This window comes from Dasypus novemcinctus, chromosome 20 (genome assembly GCF_030445035.2).
Source record: "Dasypus novemcinctus isolate mDasNov1 chromosome 20, mDasNov1.1.hap2, whole genome shotgun sequence".
NCBI lineage: Eukaryota > Metazoa > Chordata > Mammalia > Cingulata > Dasypodidae > Dasypus > Dasypus novemcinctus.
The window spans coordinates 32,762,436-32,787,830 of NC_080692.1; the positions used below are offsets into that span (position 1 = coordinate 32,762,436).

A 25,395-nucleotide genomic window follows, 5' to 3' on the forward strand; every position below is an offset into this window, starting at 1 on the left:
ACACAATGAGTGGATACAGAAAGCAGGCAGCAAGCACAAAACAACAGGGGAGTTGGTGGGGTAATAACCCAACAACAATGTGGAAATATTTTCTGTGGCCACCAAGCACTTGAAATGTAGCTAGAGTGACTGAAGTACTGAATTTTTCACATTTACATACTATTTAATTTTTATTAATCTAATTTAATGCTTAAGTAGCCGCATGTAGCTAGTGGCTACTGTGATGGATAGCAATTTATAAGATCCTTTTTTTTTTACATTTTTACTTGGCCTGGGAATAGTGAAAATATTTTATAAATGTGTTTCAATCTCAGTTGCTATAGGCTTCACTGCTGCAATCAGCTCTCAATAGGTTGGCTCGAAGGGAAGGCAATGCAGAACTTTACGAAGTAAAGGTCAGAGAGAGAGACAAAAGAGAGGAGACAAAGATGGGACCAGAGGACTCACAGCTTCTGGAACTGAGAGCCTCAACCCTAGTTTCTACATCGTATTTATTTAGGAACCAACAAGCAGCTGTTCGTTATTTACTATAATAAGGGACAGGTGCAACACTCACAATAATTAAGGTACAGGTCATACGAAGTTCAAACGTTTCCTCATGCAAACAATTTCTCGTGCTGACCAGACGGTTTTCTGTCTAGTCAAGGCCCAGTGCTCCTAAGCCCGCACTTTTTGTCTGCATTATGGAAACATTTCAACTTAAAACCTTGTTCCTACAACACTTCACATTATGGCATACTTTCTGGTATCACCACAATTTACTTAAGAAAATAAATGTTTGGGCTGCTTAAAGGAAGCCAAATAAAAATCTTTTATGTGGACTATTCTTTCCACCTTTGCTAACACAACCTATCTTTTGTCAACTTCAAAGCACCCTTGTGAAGAAATAAGCATTTGGTTTCCAACTCCAATGGAAATTGAGACTGCATGATTTAATCAAATACACTATTCAAACAGACAAAATAATGATTTCCCACTACCGTTTTTTTAAAAAGTTGTTGCTTTCAGGTCAGGGAGCTATGATCAGAGATGGTTCTTTCTTATAATTATTAATTTTATCCTTAAAAAGTTCTGCTGATTTTTTTTACATCTAAAATTCCCTGCCTTTGAGCTCTTTCATGTCTTCACACCTCTTTTTGTCTTTTTGCCTATTTAAAATTATCAAATCATTCCTACTTCCGATTTTCAGAAACACGCACTAACTTTCTTGTGGTAAACATTAGAGATGATAGTCTTCTACTCTCAATTGTTTTCTTTATGTTACCAATAACTTTTGAATAGTTTTGATTTTGTATTTACAAGACAGAAGATGTCCAGGCCATTTCATTCAGTTAATAGATCAGAGTAGTAAGGCAAAAATAGTATATGGTCAAAAATAACATTCTCAGGTGGTTTTAAAAAAAAAGCCAGAATGAGGTGGTCTTTCAGTCCTTATTCCATTCATCTATCCTTATCTTCTTTCTTCTGTAATAGTCTTCCCTATGAAGTTTTAACCATATCTTTTTAGTAACTCAGTGGTTTTACTTTTTAAATAAGAGAACCCCTATCACACAGAAATACCGAAATTGCCACATCATTTCTTCTCAGATATGCTCATGTATGGTGAGCACTTGGAACTATTTCTAGATTATCATGGTATGATATATTTAATTCCATTTTTCAAACTAAGAATCTTTTTTCTAGCATACAGCAATATTATATGCTTCTAACACATCTTATAACCAATTCTTATGTCCAAAACAACAAGAACAAAACAGTCTTAAGTATAGTAGGTGTCCTTCTGGTCTTCCATTGTATTTCATACTTGTTTTAATTGTTTGAGTTATTGTAAACCAAAATTTTAAGAAAAAATACAGCAATATTAAGATTAATAAAATTCTATCCATTAACTTTTTCTTTTTAAAAATGGAGAAAAATCCCCACTGTTATTCAATTTTAACAACTCAATACCTAAATCTAGCATAAAAATACTAGGGTTCTGCATGAGCATTTGAGAACTATTAGTTCAGACTATTCCAAGTTAAACTATGTTATCAAGTTTCCATTAGACACTGGTAGGTATTTTCACAGCTCCTAAGTATGTTGGAAATTTCTTAACAATAAAGCATAGATTGGACAAACAAGATTGGGGAAGGTGGGAATCAAAATAAAAAAGCAAAACTTAGCCTGGATTAAATGATAAATATCTTAATTATTTTTCCATTAATTTCCAATCATTTGACTGACAGATTAAAGTTGCCAGAAATATAATCACCCTTTTGGAAAAAACATGGTCAACCAAGTGAAACACCAAGTTTTCTTAGAGTAAACAATTACTGTATCCAGTTTCTCATACCTAGCCTGAAAAGAACAAAATTAGGGATAAAATTTTAAAATAGCAATAGTCTGCTTCTTTCCAGCCTATCAAAACAAATGAAAAGGTAACAGTGTGACAGACCAGTGCCACATTTCACCTCATGCCACTTTCTCCCTAATTCACCATGCTCCAACCACACTTGTTCCTGTGCATTTCCTCAAACCAACTATGCTTTTACTTGCCTCAAGATTTCACACTCAGAGGATGTGGGTGTGACTCAAGCAGTTGGTGCCTACCTCCCACATGGGAGATCCCTGGTTTGGTTTCCAGTGCCTCCTAAAGAAAATGAGCTGACACAACAAGCATATACAATGAGCTGTCACAATGAGCAGACACAATGAGCCACAGACTGGATGTGGCTTAAGCAGTTGGGCACAAAAGATTTCACACTAAGGGCACTTCTTCTTAAGGCTCTTTTTGTCTGGCTCAATTACCCATTCCCAAGGCTTCAGTTTAAATGCCATTTCTTCATTGGGGTCCCCATTTTATACTCCCTTCTTCTATACTTTTTTCTTCATAGAACTTAGCACAATTTATAATTAACACCCACACAAATAAATATATAATGTCTCTCTAGCCTTCTAGACTGTGAGCAAAAGTGTACTGTTTTGTTTTGTTGTTTTTTATCCCATAGCTAGCACAGAATCTAGCACAATGGGTCTATGCACTCAATTTTTAAAAGAATTTGAATAAACACTCTGTAAATTAGACTTAAGTGAACTGCTGAGAGGCAACAATGGGATTCCCTAGGATTTTCTCAGTGTGTACTAAGACATCATATGTTCCTTCTCTCTGTTGCCACTTACCACCCATTTAAACTCTGACTAGTCATTGTGGCATTTCCACAAGGGCAAGCATCATTATTTAGTTTGCTGACTCATCATGACTTCATCAGGATTCCAACTTAAAGTTTTCACCTGCCAGTTATCTTTCCTACAGGAGTCTTAGCTGTCTCTCCCAGACTATCCATTCTATTCATACATCACCATGTTCTACTCAATTGTCATCATCATGCTAGTCTCAGTATTTTGAAATCATAGGGGACTACTATCACCCTTCAGAAGTTCACAGAAAAAAGGATGACGTCCACCTTTTAGTCATGTGGTATTTGTATTATCGTCTTTAGGCCTGTCCCGCCTTGCAGTGTGACTGACAGACCACAATTCTCTTCTTGGCCCCGGTAGATTTTAAATGAAAAAGACATAAAGAGTTCAGGGACAAGGAGGGAGAAAGAGAGGAAACTAATATTTATTTAGCATATATTATATGCCAGATACTATATTCAGTATACACACTCATTTATTCCTCACAACAACCCTGTGAGGTAGGTATTCTGTCCATTTTACATAGAAGGAATCCCTTTCCTATGTAGCTTGTCTCCTGAAATTTTCTACTGACATTAACTTCCATTTATTTACTTCTATCATATCTAGTATAGTGACTTTGGCAGCTGTATGCCAAAGAAGTCTAAAGTCAATAAAAATTTAATGAAATGTATGGATGGCAAAATTAGACACTATCATTCCTCCTCAGACTACATCCCTTTCTAGCCCCTGTTAAAGACCTTCTGAGCCATTGAGCCTTCTCACTTAGTCCCTATGTTTCCTCTTGGTTGAACAAACACACCCAGCATCTTAATCACTGACAACTTTGACTCTCTTAGGCTTTGTCTCCTTTGTCTTACAGGGACTAGGAAGTTTGCCTATGTATCATGTGTCATTCATAAATTGACTCCTTCAAGCTTCTAGTTAAAAGCAGTATGATTAGGACTCACCTATTTCAGAATTAGATAAAAGGGAGCATCTTTCTCTTATCTATACCCAAGGGGAAACTCAGAAGTTTTATTTCATGGTTCTTCTCCAGTCCCACATGAAGGGACCAGGACTGAAGAACTTTATGTCCTTCCTCACTCCCTCTCTTCACAGGATGGCTTCAGTCCATGCTATTCTCTTCAGCAAAGAAAACATTTCATTTTCTTTCTCCCCAAATCCTTCGTTGGCTTCCAGTTGTCTCATTTGATTCCAATTTCTCTGGATGTTATGATAGTCTAGATAAACATGCTACAGGAGGAACCTAGTCTGGGGTAGGAGGAAACATGCTTATTCATGCATGCAACTCACACTGCAGATTTCCAACACCTCCTTTGTAGCGACACTCTCCACCACTTCCACCCTGAATCTTTAAGATGGTCTTGAGGATTGGAATGGCAAAAATGAGGCTGGCAGTATTTCTCAGCCTCAAGGGTATGAGGTATAGAGGTCTCAGTCACCATCATTTTCAGGTTTCCAGGGAAAGGTATGGGGAAAGGCCCAGGATCCATGTCCCATTTCTCCTTTTATGTCCCACTAGAAAGTCCACTCTCTGTTCTTGGATGAACTGGTTCCAAGAGCATATGATCACCTATAAATGTTTCTTTCCTGGAGGGTCTTCAAAGGACGCTGTAGTTGTAGGAGAGGCTCTCCACACTGATGCCCGCCACATTAGCATACAGTTCAGGCACCACTAACTCTGGTACTTGCAACACAGCCTTGTCATCTGCAGTTCGAGCTGCAGCCTCTAGGCGCAAGCGAAGCTCTCTAGGTGAGGGGCGGCTGGCCTCACTCCAGCGCCAGCAAGACTTCATGAGATTATACCTGAAAAGGAAACAAGAAACTGACTTCCCTGGCAAAGCAAATGTATATGGAACATGTCCCTTTCCCAACAAATTTTGGCAAAAATTTTGCAATCCTCTAATCTACTTTCTTTGCCATGTCCATCATATTCTTCCCAGAGACAAATGGCATTCCTTCTCATCCTCTTACTATCAAGTCTCTTAATATCATTTTTTCAAGAGGACCCTAGATTTATCAAACTACAACCAATATGAAAGAAGACGTTTTTCATTTTAACAGCCAATCACTCTTTCAGAAATTAAATGTTCTCATCTTTAGCCGTTATTAACTTGCAACATTCCAGACCATTGCTGTAACTTGTCTATCAGTAAAAGTTACATTACAACCAGGAAAATAAAGAGCTTATGGAATAATGTAATTCATACCAATCTCATATAATGTGATCAGAGGGTTCTGTCTGTGAATCTAGGTCATTTTCCTCCTTTGTAATTTAGCTTACATCTAACTTCTCTAGGAAGTCCTCTTAAGATAAAATTATATAACACTTTTAATCTGTGTTTTCTTCAGTCCAGGCTACAGGGAATTTATAATGTAGTCTGTTTTGAAACACTTTTCATCATGTCCCATTCCTGCTCCAGAACCTGCAGTGGTTTCCCATTGCTTCCCATACGAAGCCCACATCTTCCCCTCTAGCTTCTCTACCTCATAGGCCCTGCTAACGCTCAACCAGCCACATCAGTGTCTTGCTATACCCTAGATGTGGTGACTAACACCCACATGCCTTTGCCTCCACCATCCTCAGTTCTTTTAACCTCCTCTTCATTTTCTGCAGGCCTGGTTTAAATTTCAACTCCTCTGTAAAACCTTCCCTTATAAACCTCAACCTGTTTCCTGCATTCACAGATTTATCAATGAGATTTTGTAAGTGATATTACTTTAATAATACTTCCAATGTTTACCAAGAACGTATTATATGTAAGACATGGTAATGGATTTAAAAAGCATTATTTCATTTTAGCATCACAGTAACTTTGAGGTGGGATTATTATTATCCCCTCTTTAACAGAAGGAAACAATGTACAGAAAAGAGAAACAATTTGCCCAAGACCATACAGATAGTAAGTAGCTGGGCTAAGACTGGATTCCATGTATTTCTAACACTAAGATATGAAACTGAGCTCTTAACCATTCTACTATATTGCCTTGCACTTTATGTCATTTTCATAACGTTCAGATATCTTCTCATCAAAATGTTAAGTTCTTCAAAATCAGCCACCTTGTCAATTTTCTTTCTTTCTAGTGTCAAGGACACTTTACACATAGTAAGCCTGAAAAAAATATTTGTCAGCAATTTCATTCCAGTATATTAAACTAGCATCACCTTAGACATATATGTACATATGTATATATAGTGATATCAACCATTTATAGGTTGCTTAACACAGTAACTATTTGGTAATTGTATAGAAAATGAAATGCTAAAAATTTACTTCTTGAGTGCTAAACTATATACAAAATAGCAACAATTCTATAGAAATGTTCACTAATATATTATGTTCTCTCCTGCCTTCTTAAGTAATTTAACCTTTTCTTAAGTTCTGTAACAATTCTTTTTTCTACTTGTCCTGATTTGAGTCATTCCTTTTGGTATGAGCCTATTTTCTGTAACTTTTGATTAGATCACTTTTGATCAGATTGCTTTAGGGCCTTTGATTAGAGTATGTCAGTGAGGCATGGCCCAGGTTGGATTTTGTCCCTCTCACTGGAGTCTTATGTAAGTGGAGAACTGAATGCAGAAACACACAGAGAAAGACAGCTGCATTTTGACCCTACCATGTGAGAGAGAGGACTGCAGGACTGCCTATAGCAGCAGAAAGACAGAGAAACCCTGAGAGGCTGAGTGACAGGCCAGAGGCTGGAATCAAGGGAGCAGCCCAAAGCTAAAGAGACAGGCCTGGAAGAGACAAGCCATATGCCTGATTGCCCACAGCTGAGATAGGGGAGAAAGCAAGCCTGGAGGCAAAAGCCTGGAGATCAGCCGCCATCTTGCCTTGCTGTGTGGCAGAAGTCTAGGATCCCTAGAAGTCAACCTTTGGTGAGACAGAATCTCTGATGATGCCTTGATTTGGACATTTTCACAGCCTCAGAACTGTAACCTTTTACCCTAATAAATTCCCTTTATAAAAGCCAAACCATTTCTGAATTTTGCCTTAGCAGTCCTGTAGTAAACAGAAGCAGTACTTTATTGGTAATAAAATTCTTTGTGTCACTTTTAATTTTTCTATTTTTTGCCACTAAATTGGTTTGCCAGCTATCCCTTTCTGCTGACAATAGGTAACCTCCCTTCTCCTTCCTTTCTAATTTCTTACTCCACTCAGGTTTGATTTTAATGTGCAGAGAGCTGGCAAAACAGTCAACAATTTTTAAATATTAAATAAGAGCCAGTAAACTCTGCATGAGTAACTCTAGTGCAATGGATTTTATGACAATAATCTTATAACTGAAGCTACCAGAAGACTGACATTTGAATAAATAAACCAAATATTCTATTTGGTCTTTCTCTTTTCTATTTTAAAAACTTCCTGAGAAACTAAACTTTAGCAGACGTAGATTCCTAATATAGTTCTCAGCAGTTGCCCCAACACTGTTTATCTATATAAATTTAAGAGTAGATGTGGTCAAAGGCTATAGATTTGCTCATAAAGGTCAGTCTGGGATCATCTGGGCCACTTTGAAAGTGGCATAATTGAATGAGGAAAAAAAAAAACCTGGAGTAAGAGAAGAGCAGGACTTTCAGAAGTCACTTACATGGTATGCGTACAGCTACTGGGTCTCTTCATGATTTTCTTTCTCTGGAGGTGCTGTAGCATGCAGGTAGGAGGGACTTCAGGATAGGGTGGGGCCCCTGCCAGTATATAAGGAACCAAGTAGCAAGAAAACTTTAGCGTCCTCTAGAATATGAACTATTACTAAACACTAGTCTTTATCTACTTTGGAGATTGCTTGCAAAGGATACTAGATACTGTATAGTTGGATGCTCCTGGTGATCAAGTAAGGATAGGGTTTAGAGAATTGAGAGAGAAAAAAAGTTTTTTGGGGGGTGGGAAAGAATAAGTTAGATAAATTCTGAGTTTCTTAAGAAAGTAACAAAATAAGAGAAAGGTAGAAGGAAGACCTCTTCCATACCCCAAACATGGAAAGGTGCTGCAGTTTCTCAATCAAATGAGTTATTTAGTTTGATAACATTTTTATGTACTGAGACATGAGCATCTTTTCAAAGCATATCACTCTGGGCATTATGTTTTGTATTTCAAAGCAATCCTTGAAATTGGTAACATTTTAGGGAAAAGAAAAGGTGAAAGAGAGAAAAAGAAAATTAAGGTTGATCAGAGAGAGGGAGAGAACAACTTAGGGAGGAAATCAACACTTATAATAAGACATATCTCAGGGTCAGGCTTGGATTTCATGTCATCTCAGTTCAAGTTTCAGAGCTTGTACTGAAAAACGCTTCTGGACGCGTACACCATCCATCACCCAAATAAACATACTTTCATATTTGCATATGAATCACACACTGCGTGGGGATCATCCTTACCTAGAGTCACCATCTCATAGAGCAGGATCCCAAAGGACCAACTGTAAAAGAAACAAAGACATTTAGGATGTTTAAGAGAACTTAAATATCTTAAAGAGGGCACAAATTTAAGTGTTCTGATATCTATCAAAGGCTTTCAGTACAAGCCCTACAAAGAAGGCAATGAAAGAGAATTTAGGGTGAGTGTCTGATAAAATAAGCAAATTAATAGCCCCATTAGAAAGCATTTACATCCAATCTCTTTAAGAACAGGACCTGTGTCTTTCTTCTATATTCCACAATAATGACTATTATTTACTAAATTGTGTGTGTATATACATACACACATATAAACACATTCGTCCAAACTTAAAGAAATTTGCCTCTGCCTCTTTTTTAGGCTTTTCACCCTCCCTGATAAATTCCAGTCTTTATTCTTGGCACAAAGTCAAACAAGGCCATTATTCTTAGTAGATACAACTACCTAAGCACAGGGAAAATATTAACAGTGCAAGCTTTATATGTAGTTGGAATTGGCATATGCCTAAGCAATATTACTTAAGAGAGATATATTTTACTATTCTGTATCATCATGAGTGAGTAATATTTTCCATTTATGCTTATTAACGCCCCCCCGCCCCGATCTCTTTTGAAAAGCAGATGCCAGTGAGATGATGAAATTGAAGGCTTTTAACTAACTCACCATATTAACTGATATCCTGTATTTCCTCTGCTGCCCATGACATAATGGCTAGTAGGATATTCTGCATTACATGTCTATATTTTTATAGGCAGTTGAGTTATATGGTTACTAAAATTCAATTGTGGTTCTTTATACTCCTGTTTATACCAACTGTACATGTAACTGTAATGACACAATCAGTTAAATATTATGTATACTAATTAACCATAAATAAAAAGGTATTATCTCTCTGAACACTAAGTTGATTGCTTTAAAACCATTCTATAAAAACAATCTGCTTGAAAGAAAAAAACGACAAGAGACTTGGAGAAGAGTGTAGAAATGAAGATTATCAGAGAGGGTAAATTAAAGGGTAAAATGCCAGACAATAATACCATGACAACAATAAGTCAAAGGTCAAGATGGATGATGTAAGTAATGTCTTTACAGTAATAACATTGAATATTAATGGCTTGAACTCCCCAATCAAAAGACACAGACTGATAAAATGGATTAAAAAATCTGAGCCACCTATATGTGGTCTACAAGAGACACACCTCAGATGTAAGGACATCTGAAAGTGAAAGGTTGGAAAAAGATATCGCATGCAAATAGTGACCAAAAAAGAGATGGAGTAACAATACTAATATCAGACAAAATAGATTTTAAAAGCAAAACTGTTATAAGGGATAAACAAGGTCATTATATACTAATAAAAGGAACAATTTAGCAAGAAGAAATAACTATACTAAATATTCATGTACCTAGCCTCAGTGCTCCAAAGTACATGAGGCACACACTGGCAAACCTGAAGGGAAAAATAGATATCTCTACAGTAATAGTTGGAGATTTCAATACACCACTCTCAGAATTGGATAAAACATCTGGACAGAGCATAAATAGAGAGCTTGAATAATATGATAAGTGAACTAGTCCAAACAGACATTTGTAGAGTATTGTGTGCCAAAACAGAAGGATATACTTTCTTTTCAAGTGTTCATGGGTCCTTCTCCAGGATAGACCATATGTTGGGTCACAAGACAAGACTCAATACATTTTAAAAGGCTGAAATTATAAAAACACTTTCTGTGATTGTAACAGAATGAAGCTGGAAATCAATAGCAGATGGAAAAAAGAGAAAATTCATAAATATATGGAGATTAAACAAGACACTCTTAAGTAATCAGTGGGCCAAAGAAGAATTTGCAAGAGAACGCAAGCAAATATTTTGAGATGAATGAAAACAAAAACACAACATATCAAAAGCTATGGGATATCACAAATGCACAGTGCCAAGAGGGAAATTTATAGCCCTCAGTGCTTGTATTAAAAATGAAGAAAGGGCTAAAATTGAAGACCCAACTGCACACATGAAGGACCTAGAAAAAGAAGAGTGAACTAATCCCAAATCAAACCAAGGGAAAGAAATAGTAAAGATCAGAGCAGAAATTAATGACATCAAGAACAAAAAACAATAGAATCAACAAAACCAAATTGGTTCCTTCACAAACTCTAGGCTAGACTGATAAAGAAAATAATAGAGAGAAGCAAATAAATAAAATCAGAAATAAGAAGGGGACATTACCACTGACCCCACAGAAATAAGAGAAATAATAAGAGGATACTAGGAAAATCTGTATGCCAAAGAACTAGAAAATGTAAATGAGATGGACAAATTCCTAGAAACACACGAACCACCTACACTGACCCTAGAAGAAACAGAAGACCTCAATAAAACAATCACAAAGGAAGAGACTGAAACAGTGATCAAAAACCTCCCAAAGATGAAAAGCCCAGGACCAGATGGTTTCACAGGTGAAGTCTACCAATTATTCAAAGACAACCTTATATCAGTCCTGCTCAAGCTCTTCCAAAAAGTGAACAGGAAAGAATACTGCCAAACTCATTCTGTGAAGCTATCACCCTAATATCAACACCAGATAAAGATACTATGATAAAAGAAAATTACAGACCAATATCTCTAATGAATATAGATGCAAAAATCCTCAATAAAATACTTTAAAACCGAATCCAAAAGCACATGAAAAAGATTATACACCACGATCAAGTGTGTTTTATCCCAGGTGTGCAAGGGTGATTCAACACAGGAAAATCAATTATTGTAAAAAACACATTGATAAATTGAAGAAGAAAAACCACATGATTCCCGTGATTGATGTAGAAAAAGCATTTGATAAAATACAGCAGCCTTTCTTGATAAAAACACTCCAAAAGATATGACAGAAGGAAGCTTTCTCAATATAGTGAAATGCATATATGAAAAACCTGCAGCTAGCATTGTACTCAATGGTGAAAGACTGAAAGTTTTCCTGCTGAGATCAGGAATAAGACAAGGATGCCCACTGTCACCACTATTGTTCAATATTGTGCTAGAAGTTCTAGCTAGAGCAATTAGGCAAGATAAAGAAACAAAAGGCACCCAAATAGGAAAGGAAGAAGTGAACTTTCACTATTTACTGATAACAGGATCCTATATCCAGAAAATCCTGAAAAATCCACTACAAAACTATTAGAGCTAACAGACAAGTTCAGCAAAGTGGTGGGATACAAGATTAATATGCAAAAATCAAAAGCATTTCTATACACTACTGATGTGCAATCTGAGGAGGAAATCAGAAAAAAAATCCATTTATAATAGTGACAAAAACAATCAAATATTTAAGAATAAACTTAACCAAGGACATAAAGGATCTGTATTCAGAAAACTATAAAACACTGCTAAAAGAAACCAAAGACTTAAATAAATGGAAGGACATTTCATGTTCATGGATTGGAAGACTAAATATCATTAAGATGACAATTCCACCCAAACTGATTTACAGATTTAACACAATTCCAGTAAAAATCCCAACAGCCTTCTTTGCAGAAATTGAAAAACCAATAATCAAATTTATTTGGAAGGATATAGGGCCCCGAATAGCCAAAAATATCTTAAAAAGGAGGAATGAAGTTGGAGGACTGTCACTTCCTGACTTTAAAGCATACTACTTAGATACAGTAATATAAACAGCATGGCACTGGCATAAGGGCAGACAGATTGACCAATGAAACTGAACTGAAAACTCAGAAATAGCAGGTGAGTAATTGTACATTTATATATTTTAAGTTTTAACTTATTTTATTTTAATAAAATATTTGCACCACAAATATTTTTTTTCTTTTAGTAATTCCTGGTTTAACTGACCTTTTGATTAAGTGGACCTACCACTTTCAAATAAGAGGACTTCAACTGGATTAAGTCCTCACATATCAGTGTGAATGATCTTTTCATTTTTTTGTGTGTGTGATTATACTAAAAGCCATTGATCATATACTTTGGATAGATCATAAGGTATATGAATATGTCTCAGTAAAACTGCTTAATAAACAGATAAATCATTGTTCAAGAATAGTCAGAAATAGCAGCTATGTACAGCATGGGAAACAGACACATTGAGAGATGAAGTTTTTGTCTGTTTTTTCGTTTGTTATTATTATTGAAATAATGAAAATGCTCTAATAACGATTGAAGTGATGAATACACAGCTATGTGATTTTACCAAATACCACTGATTGTACACTTTGGATGAATTGTATGCTTTATTAATACATATCAAAATTTATTTGTTTAAAAAAACCAAACTGCCAGAAAGAAAGTGCAGTCATAAGTATGGGTGAGAAAAATACAGAAAATGGGGAAAATAAGAATAAAAGTGTGCCACGAAATTGCATCAAAATTGTTTTCAAGTTTCTCTATTTAGTATCATTCCATACTGGAGCTCAAAAGTTATTCACTATAGATGCTTTTTATCTAAGAAGCATAACATAAAACTGCAGTTAGCAGGCGAATAAATGTACATTTATATGTTTTAAGTTAAAATATTTGCACTATACATATTTTTTCTTTTAGTAATTCCTGGTTCAACTGATCTTTTGATTAAGTGGACCTACCACTTTCAAATAAGAGGATTTCTGCTGAATTAAATCCTCACATATCAGTGTGAATGATCTTTTCGTTTTTCTTTTTCTTTTTTTTCATAATTAGGGCTGCTGATCTAATATAGAAGGACTATCTGAAAATATGAATTCTGTCACTTAACATTTCTGCTTCAGAGTATGTCTGACTCATAAACAGAGATTTCACTTGTAGGCCCAATCATGTTCAGGGACTGGAGGACATGCACATCACGAATGGAAGAAATCCAAAGAGCAGGAACAAACCGTACACATCTCCCCTGATGCCAGCAGGTTTCTTCTGAAGCCGTTCTGGGGCAAGCCACTTGAGAGGTATGGTTTTAGAAGAGGGGATGGTCCCTCGGGCATGGACTTCATAAGCTAGGCCCAGTCCACAGAGTTTGGCAGTGAGATCAGCCTGAATGAGGACATTCCTGGCTGCCATATCCCCATGGAATAGATGCTTATCCTGGAGGAATTCCTGTCAAGATAAGATCAAAGATGGATCAGCTGTCTGAGGTTATGCTTGGGTTACAAATGAGTAAAGCCAGTCCTAGGAATCCTCAAAAGACAAAGACATTTTCTACTCTGAACAAGTCTCATAAATAATGGCATATCGTGTCCAAATCATTCATGCTAATGAAGCAGACATTTTTGCATTATGTTTAGGATTACCAAACGGAGTCAACAATCAAAATGACATTAATATTAGCGTTTGTTTTGTTTTGTTTTTTAATTTCTCTCCCCTTCCCCACTCCCCATTTGTCCACTCTGTGTGTCCATTTGTTGTGTGTTCTTCTGTGTCCACTTGTATTCTTGTCAGTGGCACCCGGAATCTGTGTCTCATTTTGTTACATCATCTTCCTACATCAGCTCTTTGTTTGTACAGCGCCATTCCTAGGCACACTGTACTTTTTTCACGCTGGGTGGCTCTCCTTATGGGGCGCACTCCTTGCACGTGGGGCTCCCCTACGTGGGGGACACCCCTGCGTGGCATGGCACTCCTTGCATGCATCAGCACTGTGCCTGGGCCAGCTCATCACACAGGTCAGGAGGCTCTGGGTTTGAACCTTGGACCTCCCATGTGGTAGGCGGATGCCTTATCCGTTGGGCCAAATCTGTTTCCCAATATTGGGTTTTGAAAGTATAATCACCCACTCTATGTCAAGCCCTGACCCCGACCTGATTTCATATTCCTCTCATCTAATGTAGTCATTGGAAAAGAAAATCGGCTTCAAGTTTCTAGCAGGAATTCTAAAAACGAGGTAATGGATAAACAGCAAAACTGAGTGTCATAATAATGAATTTATATGGAGTTTTACACCAACTCATTTTGTCCCTAAAGTAACTAGATGAGGTGAGTTAGGAAGTATCTTTTAGAGAAATCTAAATGATTGTACAAGTCCACAAAATTATAAAGAGGTGGTGACCAGAATCAGGTATTGCAATTCACAGAAAGTACTACAAACTCTACTAATGATTCTCAAACCAGATGGCAAATCACCTGAGAGCCTTGTAAAAATATAGGACTTTCACCCCAGATTTACTCAATTGAAATCTAGGAAGAGTTACCCGGCAATCTTATATTTTTAAGAATTATCCCAAATTATTCTAATGCTGCCAACAAAACATTTGAGAATCACTGTACTTATGGATGATATCAACATACTAGGGTCCTTTCTCCCCAACATCAAGCTATTCAAGGCATGTGAAGAAGCTGAATAGCTTTAAATGATAGAAAGAGCTAGAGACTGAGGTCTGATTATTACACAAGAATGGTTTTTAAAAAACAAAACAAAACATTGATGATGAAGGAAACAGGGACCATAAATTTTCTCTCTCTGGTGAGGCTTCAGAACGAAGGAATTAAACTGCTATAAGAAAAAATTATCAATTTCTGACTCTGAGTTGGTTAAAAGTAAGAAAAATAGTATGATGTTACCTTGTAACAGGTAACCTAGAGCCCTGATCAATGATCATAAATGTGATAATGCATCCCAAAAGTCACCTCTGTAATTATGGTTACAAATACAAGGTATGCTGTTTCATGACACCCTAATTTTACAAAGAAAACATACCAACTAGGCCCTCTGAACAGCACACACAATATTCATTTATATGATGTTTTCCTTGCTCAATTGGAGCTTCAGCTGAAACTACTGTTCTCTTTTCACCTCACGATCTCTTTTTATCTAAGTTTTCCCTGATTCCATTTAGATCCATGGTATATTTTGCACCTCAATTGTGGTAAGATCTATCACAAACCTAAAGTAAAAGTGTTATGGAGGCTGGATTTTCTCTAGCAAAGGCTAATATAAAAAGCCAAGAATCTAAATAATCACATATAAAGTCATCTGAATTTCCTAAATAATTCAGACAAAGGTAAATTTTTTTTCTTAACCCCTGAGTTCTTTTTTTAACCTCTTTAAGACAGTTTAAAATAAAGGAATGATCTTACTGTTGTCCCTTCTCGTCTTCCACTTATTTCTTACTCTTTTTCAAATACATGCATTCCCTATCGTGTTCATTATCAAACTCAGTCTCCAACCAAACATGTTCTGAACTAGTTTTTCTTGTTTGTTTTTCAGGTATAAAAGTGTATAGTTCCTTCTGGTTCTGTAGCCTTTCACCTACTCAGTTTCTCTTCCCATATCTTCTTTCGGTCTGCTTCTCTACTTGCCCCTTCTACGTCTATTAAAATTAGCATATATGGAAAGAAGAAGTATCAGGTAGATGGATATATAGCTCTTGGCTCTCATTTTTTAATCATTAAACTGAGAAACTATTTTAAACCCTTCCCATTCCTTTTAAAAACCCTAAATTGACTATTTTGGGTCTGGGATTACCAATCCTATATATTATCTCAATTATTTCATAAAGAAAGGACTACAAACAGTTTATCAGTGCTTGAGTTTCTGCCCCCTAACTTCCATTTAGGTTTATTTATATTTCTTTCCCATTTAGGACCACAGATATGGGAAATGTAACATCAAATACCAGGCTAACAAGAAAATCCCCCACCATCAGCTATCATTTGCCCAGCCTTACCAAAGCCAAAAGGACTTGAATCCCGATGTGATATACTTGTTTTTCTGTGAGATCATAGAGAAGGCCATCCATAGTCATCACATCCTAAAGAGACAGAGAAAAAAAAGAGCCTTATATCAAAGTCACATTAGCAGAGATTTAAAAGAAAGGAAAGGCAGAGATACAATGAAATGCAGAAATCAAAATTAAGAAAAAGGTATAAAAACATAGGGGACTAAGATTCAAGGAGAGACTATCTCAGATATACAGAGAAGTACAATGTTTCATTTGATTGGGAAAATGGTAAAGAATGTAGATGAATAGCAGAATGAGGGAAGTCAGAAAAACTATCTGTTGAATGTGTGTGATAAATTTAGCCCATTAACTCAAAACATCTTTACTGAATGCCTACTCTATGCCAGGTAGCACTTTAGGAGCAGGGAACAGAAGAGTGAGCAAAATAAACATGGCTGCTGCTTCTGGAGTTTAAGGTGCAGCAGAACGTGTGAATCAGAATCACATAATCATATGTAATTATGTGGTTACAAATCTCTAAGGGCCATGAAGGAATCGTTCAGAATGCTAAGAGAACTTATGATACGGCAGGGAGAAGAGCTGATTGTTTGAAGTGACAGGTAAAGGTTTTTACTTTTATTTTTTAATTAGAGAAGTTATGGGTTTGCAGAAAGATTATGCAGAAAACACAAAGTTTGACTGGGAAAGTGGTGGTTTTGGGGGGGCGGGGTTTGGCTTTTTTTAAATCTGAGAAGTTGTAAGTTAACAAAACAATCATGCATACCATACAAGATTAACAGGAAAAAATTTTATGAGATCTAAAGGATAAGCAGGCATTAACTATGCCAAGAGGAGAAGGGAGAAGTTTAGTGTAACAAAAAGAGAATATGAAAATTATCTAAAATAGAGAAGCATGATAGTTTTGAGAAATTGAAAGGAATTGGTGCATTTGGAGCACAGAACAAATTATAGATGATTCATTTTTAAATGGTTTAAAATGCCAAAGACTTATAAATAGTTTGATTTCTACCACTGGCAGATGTTCATAGCATGCCTTTTCAATGAATATTATATTCAGTAGTACAATGACCAAATGTTAAAGAGGCTTAATTAATATTGAACTTTAATAGAAAAGGTGAAAGCACAACATAATGTTTGTAACTAGCAGTGCTATTATTTGGGTATGACAATGGTTTAAAGGGAAAATCTAAGACCACATATATTACTAAAAGAAAAGCTAAAATATGTAGCATGTAACATGGGAATGTATAGCATAGTAAAACCACATTTGAAATGTGAATACAGGTAATATTGCATATATAAGACTGTTTTTCTTTGAAACTGAACAAATGTATGTTAATGTTGCAAGATGTTAATATCACCTAAAAAACCATTATGTTAAGTAAAAGAAACCGGACACCATATGACATATTGTATGATTATATTTATATAAAATGTAAATACAAATCCATTTATAAAGATGAAATTAGATTAGTGGTTATATAGGCTGGGGAAGGATAGAGGGCCTGAGAGGTGACTGCTAAGGGATGTGGAGTTTTTCTTTTTTGGAGTAATGAAATTGTTCTAAAACTTTTTTTGTGGTGATAAATGTGCAACATTTTGATTATAATAAAAGCCATTGACTATACACTTAGGATAGATTGTATGATATGTGAATATATCTCAATAAAACTGCTTTAAAATTAATATTTAACTGACCAATGAGCAAGAGAGGAACTAACTAAGAAAACAGGTAGCACTTCAGAAAGAAGAATATATAGAGAACAAAGGACATTGTAAGAAAAAAACATGTGCACTTGAGTCTGAACATTCTATACATTTTAATTTTTAAAAATATTAGTTTGAGGTGCAAAAACTTACAAGTTGACTCTCATTAAGTCAGCCCCGAATACTAAGCATGGTAGTACAGATTGGAAGACACACTTAACAATAACAACAGCAACAACAAAATTACAATCACTATTAACAAGTTATGTTGTACTGTTATTATCTTTATAACAGTTACAATTTTACAAGTGCTTACTATATACCAATCACTGCTATGTTTTTAAGTATGTAATTTAAAATTTTTTATATGAACATGTTTATACCCATTTTACAGATTTAGAAAACTCAAGCTTAGAGAAGTGATATACAAAATCACATAGCTAGTAGGAAGTGAATTCTAAAGCCAACTCTCTAAACTTGTGCTGCCCAATACAGTAGTCATTAGCCACACGTGACTATTTAAATTTAAATTATTTAAAATTAAATACAATTAAAAATTCAGTTTTTCAGCCATGTTAGCCACATACATGTGTCTAGTGGCCACCATATTGGATGAAGCAGACATCAAACATTTCCATCACTGAAAAAAGTCTGTTGGCCAGTGCTATTCAATCATTCTGTCATGCTATTATAATGTCTCTACAGTTTGTCATTTGCCAGGTTAACGGACATGTGAACAGCTAATTAGCCATGTCAAGTCTTTCCCCCCTAACACCTCTATGTTACTTCTCACCCGGCGACAGGTCCAGAGAAAGCTGAGCAGGTCCCCGTGGGCCACATCCTCCAGCACCATATAGAGTGGCAGCCTGTCTGTGCAGCAGCCTTCCAGCTGTACTAGGTTCCTGTGCTTTCCCAGGTACTGATAGAATTGGATTCGCCCTAAGAAATCCTGTACCTCGTGGAGCCCAGCTGGTTCTGTGGGGGACAGAAGAGGCAGGGCAGTAAGCAGTCAGATCACCACCATGAAGGGGATGGCATGGTGCAGGAAGTAACCTCAGATGGGAATTTTCAAGGCTCCTCAGCAAGGTGAGTGCAGACAAAAAGTAAATAGAAAGGGAACCAATCAGAAGAGCATACCCCTAACATCACTGATCTTTTGTCAAAGGGAATGTAAAATTAGAGCTCATAGAACCAGATGGGCCTTCATCTGCCTAAATTGACAAGCGTTAGGTTCAGTATTATCTTTTGAATATAATTAGCACCACTGAAATGTGGTTAAAAAACGGTAAATTTTATGCTGTATAATGTGTTACCACAATAAAATTTTAAAAAACTATTATCACTGCCTAGGCCTTTTCATTAATGATCTTATCTGTCCTTATCGTTTTTTGTTTGTTTGTTTGTTTTAATATATCCACCATCACTGGCCCTTATCATGAGTATCAGAAAAAAGAGAAATATAGTATCAGGAAAAGGTGCCAAATAATGAAATAAATAAATGAAAATACATCTTTATAAAAATGAGGTAGAGGATGAGACCCAAGAAGAGCATTTCTGTCTCAAGCTCCTACGCCATCTTCTGCAGACAGCTGTGATCTCTACTGTCTGTTTACTAACATCTTAATGTTTGCAAAGCCAGTTGGCATTCACTGATAGGGGCTCAGGAAGGGGAAGGGAAGTCTAACACTTCTCTTTTTACCTTTTAAAGCCTTGAGGACAACACTCTTGGGCTTAGCCAGGTCTCCAGTGTTCATCTGGGTTCGATAGATGGCCCCACAACTACCATTGTGAATCTGCTCCATAACTTCAGAGAGTTGCTCCCGGGGCACCTGCAGCTTAGCCAGGGCCGGTGTGGTGACTTTTAGAAGGCTCTCCACTGATGTCTCCTTAAGTGGCACAAATACATTTCCTCCAAGTCCTGCTGCTTTCCAGCTTAGACCCCTCGATGGAGATGAGGGAGCAACGCCTGAAACAAAGAGATGATACCAACAAGCTCCCCTCTGCCCTTGGGACTCTAGGAAAGCAGTGCCCGGAACAACCTGGCAAAGAACTGCCTTCATCAGCAATTTTCTCTCTGGCCAATGTGGACATGATGTTTCTCTATGAACCAACATTAATACCAACTTTATAGAACCTCTATAATAATGCCCATTACTTCTAGAACAACACTGGAAAGTGGTAATGACATTTCCTTTCTGTCTTTCTCTGGATTACAGCTCAGTATTCCCCATGAGTATGGTATAGAGAAAGTTAAAGTTCCTGAACACATACTCGAACCACAGGGGCCTAAAGGTGGGTGATAACTGCAAGTGGAGTGTTATTTATATTAATCAAGTAGCTTCCAGGGGTGAGGGGAAGTATGGATGGCTACTGAGCTCTAAGGTACAGTTGTTCTTCCTCCCTGAAGTTGTCCCAAAAGCCAAATTATTTCATATTTCCTAGGATCTCAGTCAAAAATCTTCTGGTACTTTCCCCATTTTTTAGCCAGAAAAAAACTTTAGTTGGAAAAGAGAGGCCCATTCTTCTTATTAAATCTTTATTCATTCATTCATTCATCCACCATCCACTTATTCAATAAACATCACCTACTACATGCCAGGCACTGTCCTAGGTATTGGGAATTGACAAAGCCCAGACTTTTCATGAAGATTAGACTCCAGTCACAGGAGAGACGAAATGGAAAATAATGTCGGGCAACTAGTGTATGGGGGCAAATAACATAGGATAAGGGAAATAAGAAGCATCCACGGCAGGTACTATTTTTAACTTGAGGGTCAGGGAAGTCCTTTCTCATGAGATGATTTGAGAAAAGACCTAAGAAAAATTGGGACGCAAACCATTCTGATAAGAGAAAGAATACTGTAGCCAAGGGGAACAAGTACAAAGGCACTGAGGAAGGAGCAGATTTGGTATATTTGAGGGGGAACAAGAAAGTCATCTCTCTCAATGAGAGAGAAAGTGAGAGAGAGAGAGAGAGAGAGAGAGAGAGAGAGAGAGAGAGAGAGAGAGATGAGGCCAGAGATGGAACAGATCATATAGTATCTAGCCAGTGAAAGAATGTTGTCTCGTTTTGTAAATTTTGAGTGAGATGGGAGTTGGGAACATATTACAAAGTATATTACAATGATCTATGAGGGATGATATTGGCTTGGACCAGGGTGGAAATGGTAGAAGTTATGATAGCTGGGCAAATTCTAGGAATATTTTGAAGATATAGTTTAAAGGTTTGCTTATGGATTGGATATGAAATATGAGAGAAAGAAGTGATATTTTCAAGGTTTTAGACTCAACATATTTAAGGTTAGAGTTGCCATTTACTAAGATAAGGAAGATTTTAGGGAGAGGAAATTTGTGAGGGCTTCCAGGACCTTTTATTTGGACATAATACTTATGAGGTGTGTATTGTATCTAAATGGGTAGGAGGTGTAATACAGAACCTGAAGTTCCAGGGAGACCACGGCCAGAATAAAGTATTTGAACCCATGAGACTTAGGAAGTGACAGTAGATTTTTAAAACATTTTTAATTTCATGAAGGATGGAATGAAAAGTTGTTTCAAATGCTTTTAATAGGACAAGTAATATGAGGATTGAGAATTAATTGGTAATTGGATTTGTCAACATAAATGTCCTTGATGATCTTGGCAGGAGTTCTTTTGGTAGCATCAGGGGGAATGGATAAAAGAAGGTATGTGAAGAATCAAAGCAGTGAAAATGAGATTAGAGAAATATTTTTAAAGACTGAGCAGACAATTTGGGTAAATTTTAAGAGAAGGATTAGGGATGAGTCACTACAGAGATCACTTAATTACCAGGAATTATTTCCCTCTTTTCACTCCTAGTTTCATGTGTATGCTGATTCTTTTCATTATATGCTCGGTGGTACTCCAGGATACCTGTTTTCATTTCCTACTCACACTTCAAAAACTATTACAAAGGTCACTCCTTCTTCATCATATATTCCAGAGGCAAAGAGTAGGACTGGGATGCATTTAGGGTAAAATGTCATCTTTCAAGGCTAGTAACAAAGCCTTGGGCTTTACCCAGGGTCTTCCTCCCCAGCCCTTAGACACTCACATGGACAAGGGTTTTAGTAGTCAAGTTGGATAAAGACACAGAAACAGGTCATGTGATGCCTCACTTGGCTACTCTTCCATTCAGTCAAAAATCACTTATTGAGCTCCTATGTTGGACTTCCTAGAGAAGAGTTCATCTCCCTCTACCTCTAAAGGAGACAGTAGACCCATGTCTCTCCCATTGCAGGGTCCTGGCCTCTATGCTTGGGGCCATTAAGAACTTGGGTTATACTTTCTCCAGTCTCATCCTCCCAACGCCCCTCCCCAGCCTCAAAGTATAGGTCTTACCTCGGAGTCCAGGAGGCTGCTGTTGGGCTCTCTGTCCTCTGATAAAAAGCCACAGGATTACCCCAAGAAGGATGAGGAAGGTGCCAACAAGGAAGGTTGGGATGATAATGACCTCATACTGCTCATACTGGACAACTGAGTAGAAAGTCAATCAGGAAGAATGTGAAGAAGCCTCCCCTGATGTCCACACAATTTACCCAGTCCATCAGTACTCAGCTCATAATATGCAAAAGTATCATCTCTTGCACACCTATTAGAATGGCTAAAATCCAAAACACTGACACCAACAGATGCTGGGAAGGAGGAGGAAAATCAGTACCTTCATCGCTAGCAGGAATGCAAAATGGTACAGCCACTTTGGAAGGCAGATTGACAGTTTCTTACAAAGCTAAACCCCATACAATCTAACAATCGTGCTCCTAGGTATTTACCCAAATGAACTGAAAATTGAAATCCATACATACACACAAACAACACCTGCATGTGAATGTCTATAGCAGCTTTATTCATAGTTGCCAAACATTGGAAGCAACCAAGATGTCCTTCACTAGGTGAATGGAAAAGCCAAATGTGGTACATCCGTACAAAAGAATAGTATTCAGTGATAAAAAGAAATGAGTTATCACGTCATGAAAAGACATGAAAGAACCTTAAATGCCCGTGAAAGGAGCCAGTCTGAAAAGTTTGTATGATTTCAACTTTATGGCATTTTATATGAAAAGGCAAAACTGTAGAGACAGTAAAAAGATCAGTAGTTGCCAGCAGTTGGGGGTGGGAGGTTGGATAGAAAGGGCACAGGGGCTTTGAAACTATTCTGCATGATACTAGAATGCTGGATAGATGACATTATGCATTAGTCAAAACCCACGGAACTGTACAATACAAAGAGTAAACCCAAATGTAAACCACAAAGTTAGTTAATAATAATGCAACAGTGTCTGCTCATTAATTCTAACAAACATTCCACAGTAATGCAAGATAGTGGACAAACTGTGTCTGTGTGTGTGTTGGAGGGAGAGGGTATATGGGAACTCTCTGTACTTCCTGCACAAGTTTTCTGTATGCCTAAAACTACTTTAAGAAATAAAGACTATTTGATAAAAAGATATCTCTTCTTTCTTCTCCTCCACTTCCATTCAATGGAATTACTGGCCATTATTGGAGAAATCTAATAAAAAAGAAACCCAATGTCCTTGCTTTTTAGCCCTTCAAATGTGCCCTTTGTCTCTACTGTCATTTATCCTACTGGGCAGAGGATGCAGCTTCTAGATCTTTGATTGGCATTTGTGTCCTCTCCTCCAAAGACAACGGGTTCTAGGTCCTCTTCCTCTTTTACCACTATCTTTATTTCTATAAGAACTCAAATCATCCTCCTTCAAGAAACCTGTCCAGATCTTAGTCTCCATAATCCTACAATCAGAAGAGAGGCATGTATGTTATCTGTACTTACCACATAACTTGTCACTCTGACTGCATTCCAGGAGCCTCCTAGTCATCCCGCTCTCATCACCCATTGCCACAGCACTGCCTGTGCCTGTGCTGCACCCACAGAGAATGCAGAGAGCAGAGGTGTGATCCCCAAGGATTGAATCGTTCTGGAAAAAACAGAATGGCAAAAAAAGAATTTTTAAATGCCCCTCTAGGCTAGAGTTCCAGGACTACCTGGAACTCTCTGAACCATCCATTTATCTCTATCCAACCACCTGATATTTAGGCTGAAAGAACAGTTTTCCTGGCCTTTTCTCTTCTCTATTATACAGCAAGTAGGGGCCTGATCTGGTCTTGTTCTTTCCTTCCGTTGTTAGGCAAATTATTTTAAAGCCAATACTTGCCCTGCCCCCTAGGACTCCTTCGCAGCACCTGCCTTCGTAATCACAGTGGTCCCTGGTTTGTGTGGGCAAGATCTACCTTACTTGCTGTCGTTACTCATGTCCAATTTTCTTTAGCTGTGCATCACTTATTTGTTAAACAAAACATTTAATTTTCATTTTCATACAAAGTTAACTCAGACAATGAGTGGTTGGCAAGTTTCAAGAGAGATGGGTTATGCACTTGCCTTCTTTCTCTGAAACATCACCCCCTGCATCCTCACAACACACAACCAGGCAGCATTTATCAATAAAAACTGTTAAATTCTGTGGCTCACAGAGCTCCTAGAAGCTTTCCCTGCCTATCAGAAATAGACACAGACATTCATTCTTACTAGAATATAGGTTAAAGGGAGTGTTAGTACCAAACCATCTTCTCTTTCTCTCTTTAAAAATATAAAAATGAAATAAAGTCATATGGCTCAAAAATAAAAAACACAAACTTGTATACCATAATAATCTTCTCCCATCCCATCCATCTCCATTTACCCAGTTCCCAATTTTCCTTCAAGTGGGCTGTACTAACTAGCTCTTGTGTGTCTAGCTAGAGATGATTTATGTGCATCACTTTTAAGGTTTTATTATTGGTCACACACTTGAAATGACATCTCCAGAAACCTGGTTCTCTCTTTCTGAAAAGAATGGGTCATTACTGCTCATCCACATTCTACAAACATTACAATTTGCCCTTGCTTGACAAGACTCTCCCTGGTTTTATGATCAACAAAGTCTACTTCTTTGATTCTGATTGATCTGAAATAAAATATAGTGATTTTCTGCTGTCCAGGTAGTACTAAGTATGTGAGCCAATTTCACATTGATTTGATAAAAAGAGAAAACAAAAAATTAGAATTGTAGCTTATATGATATTAAACTGTATTGTTACATTAGCCATAATATGCTGTCTTTTATTGTCAATTATACATTGCATTGTATCATTGATACTAATAACCACAATGTTACTTATTGAGGCAGAGTCTCTCAGTGCCTAAAACATATATGTAAAGAAACCTCCCAGTTCCTGCCCAGCCCCCCCCCTTTTTAATTGATATCAGGGGATTTCTACCATTTATTTCTAGCATTTTTATTTTGAAAGTTTTTCCAAAATTCTTTATTCATTTTTTTCATATTATATTGGCTTTTTTATTCGCAAAATTGTGAGCTTAAAAAACAATCATGCATAATGTGCAGAATTCCCATCCATCACTCCTCCACCA

General features: G+C 37.1%; 1 protein-coding gene across 3 annotated transcripts in view; it reads right to left on the reverse strand.

Annotated features, from left to right (window-relative positions):
- Positions 1 to 3,584: 3,584 nt before the first annotated feature.
- The window catches only part of STYK1 (serine/threonine/tyrosine kinase 1), a 52,633-nt gene continuing 30,822 nt past the window's right edge, over positions 3,585 to 25,395 (reverse strand). For all 3 annotated transcript variants that reach the window (XM_058282798.1, XM_023591649.2, XM_023591642.2), the window contains 9 exons: positions 23,761 to 23,905; positions 22,311 to 22,445; positions 19,648 to 19,914; positions 18,742 to 18,923; positions 16,227 to 16,310; positions 13,451 to 13,659; positions 8,564 to 8,604; positions 7,777 to 7,873; positions 3,585 to 4,989 (listed from right to left, as the gene is read on the reverse strand). In XM_058282798.1, coding sequence (XP_058138781.1) covers positions 4,785 to 4,989; positions 7,777 to 7,873; positions 8,564 to 8,604; positions 13,451 to 13,659; positions 16,227 to 16,310; positions 18,742 to 18,923; positions 19,648 to 19,914; positions 22,311 to 22,445; positions 23,761 to 23,905 — 1,365 coding nt within the window. In that variant the 3' untranslated portion in view covers positions 3,585 to 4,784. The remainder of the gene's footprint in view (positions 4,990 to 7,776; positions 7,874 to 8,563; positions 8,605 to 13,450; positions 13,660 to 16,226; positions 16,311 to 18,741; positions 18,924 to 19,647; positions 19,915 to 22,310; positions 22,446 to 23,760; positions 23,906 to 25,395) is intronic.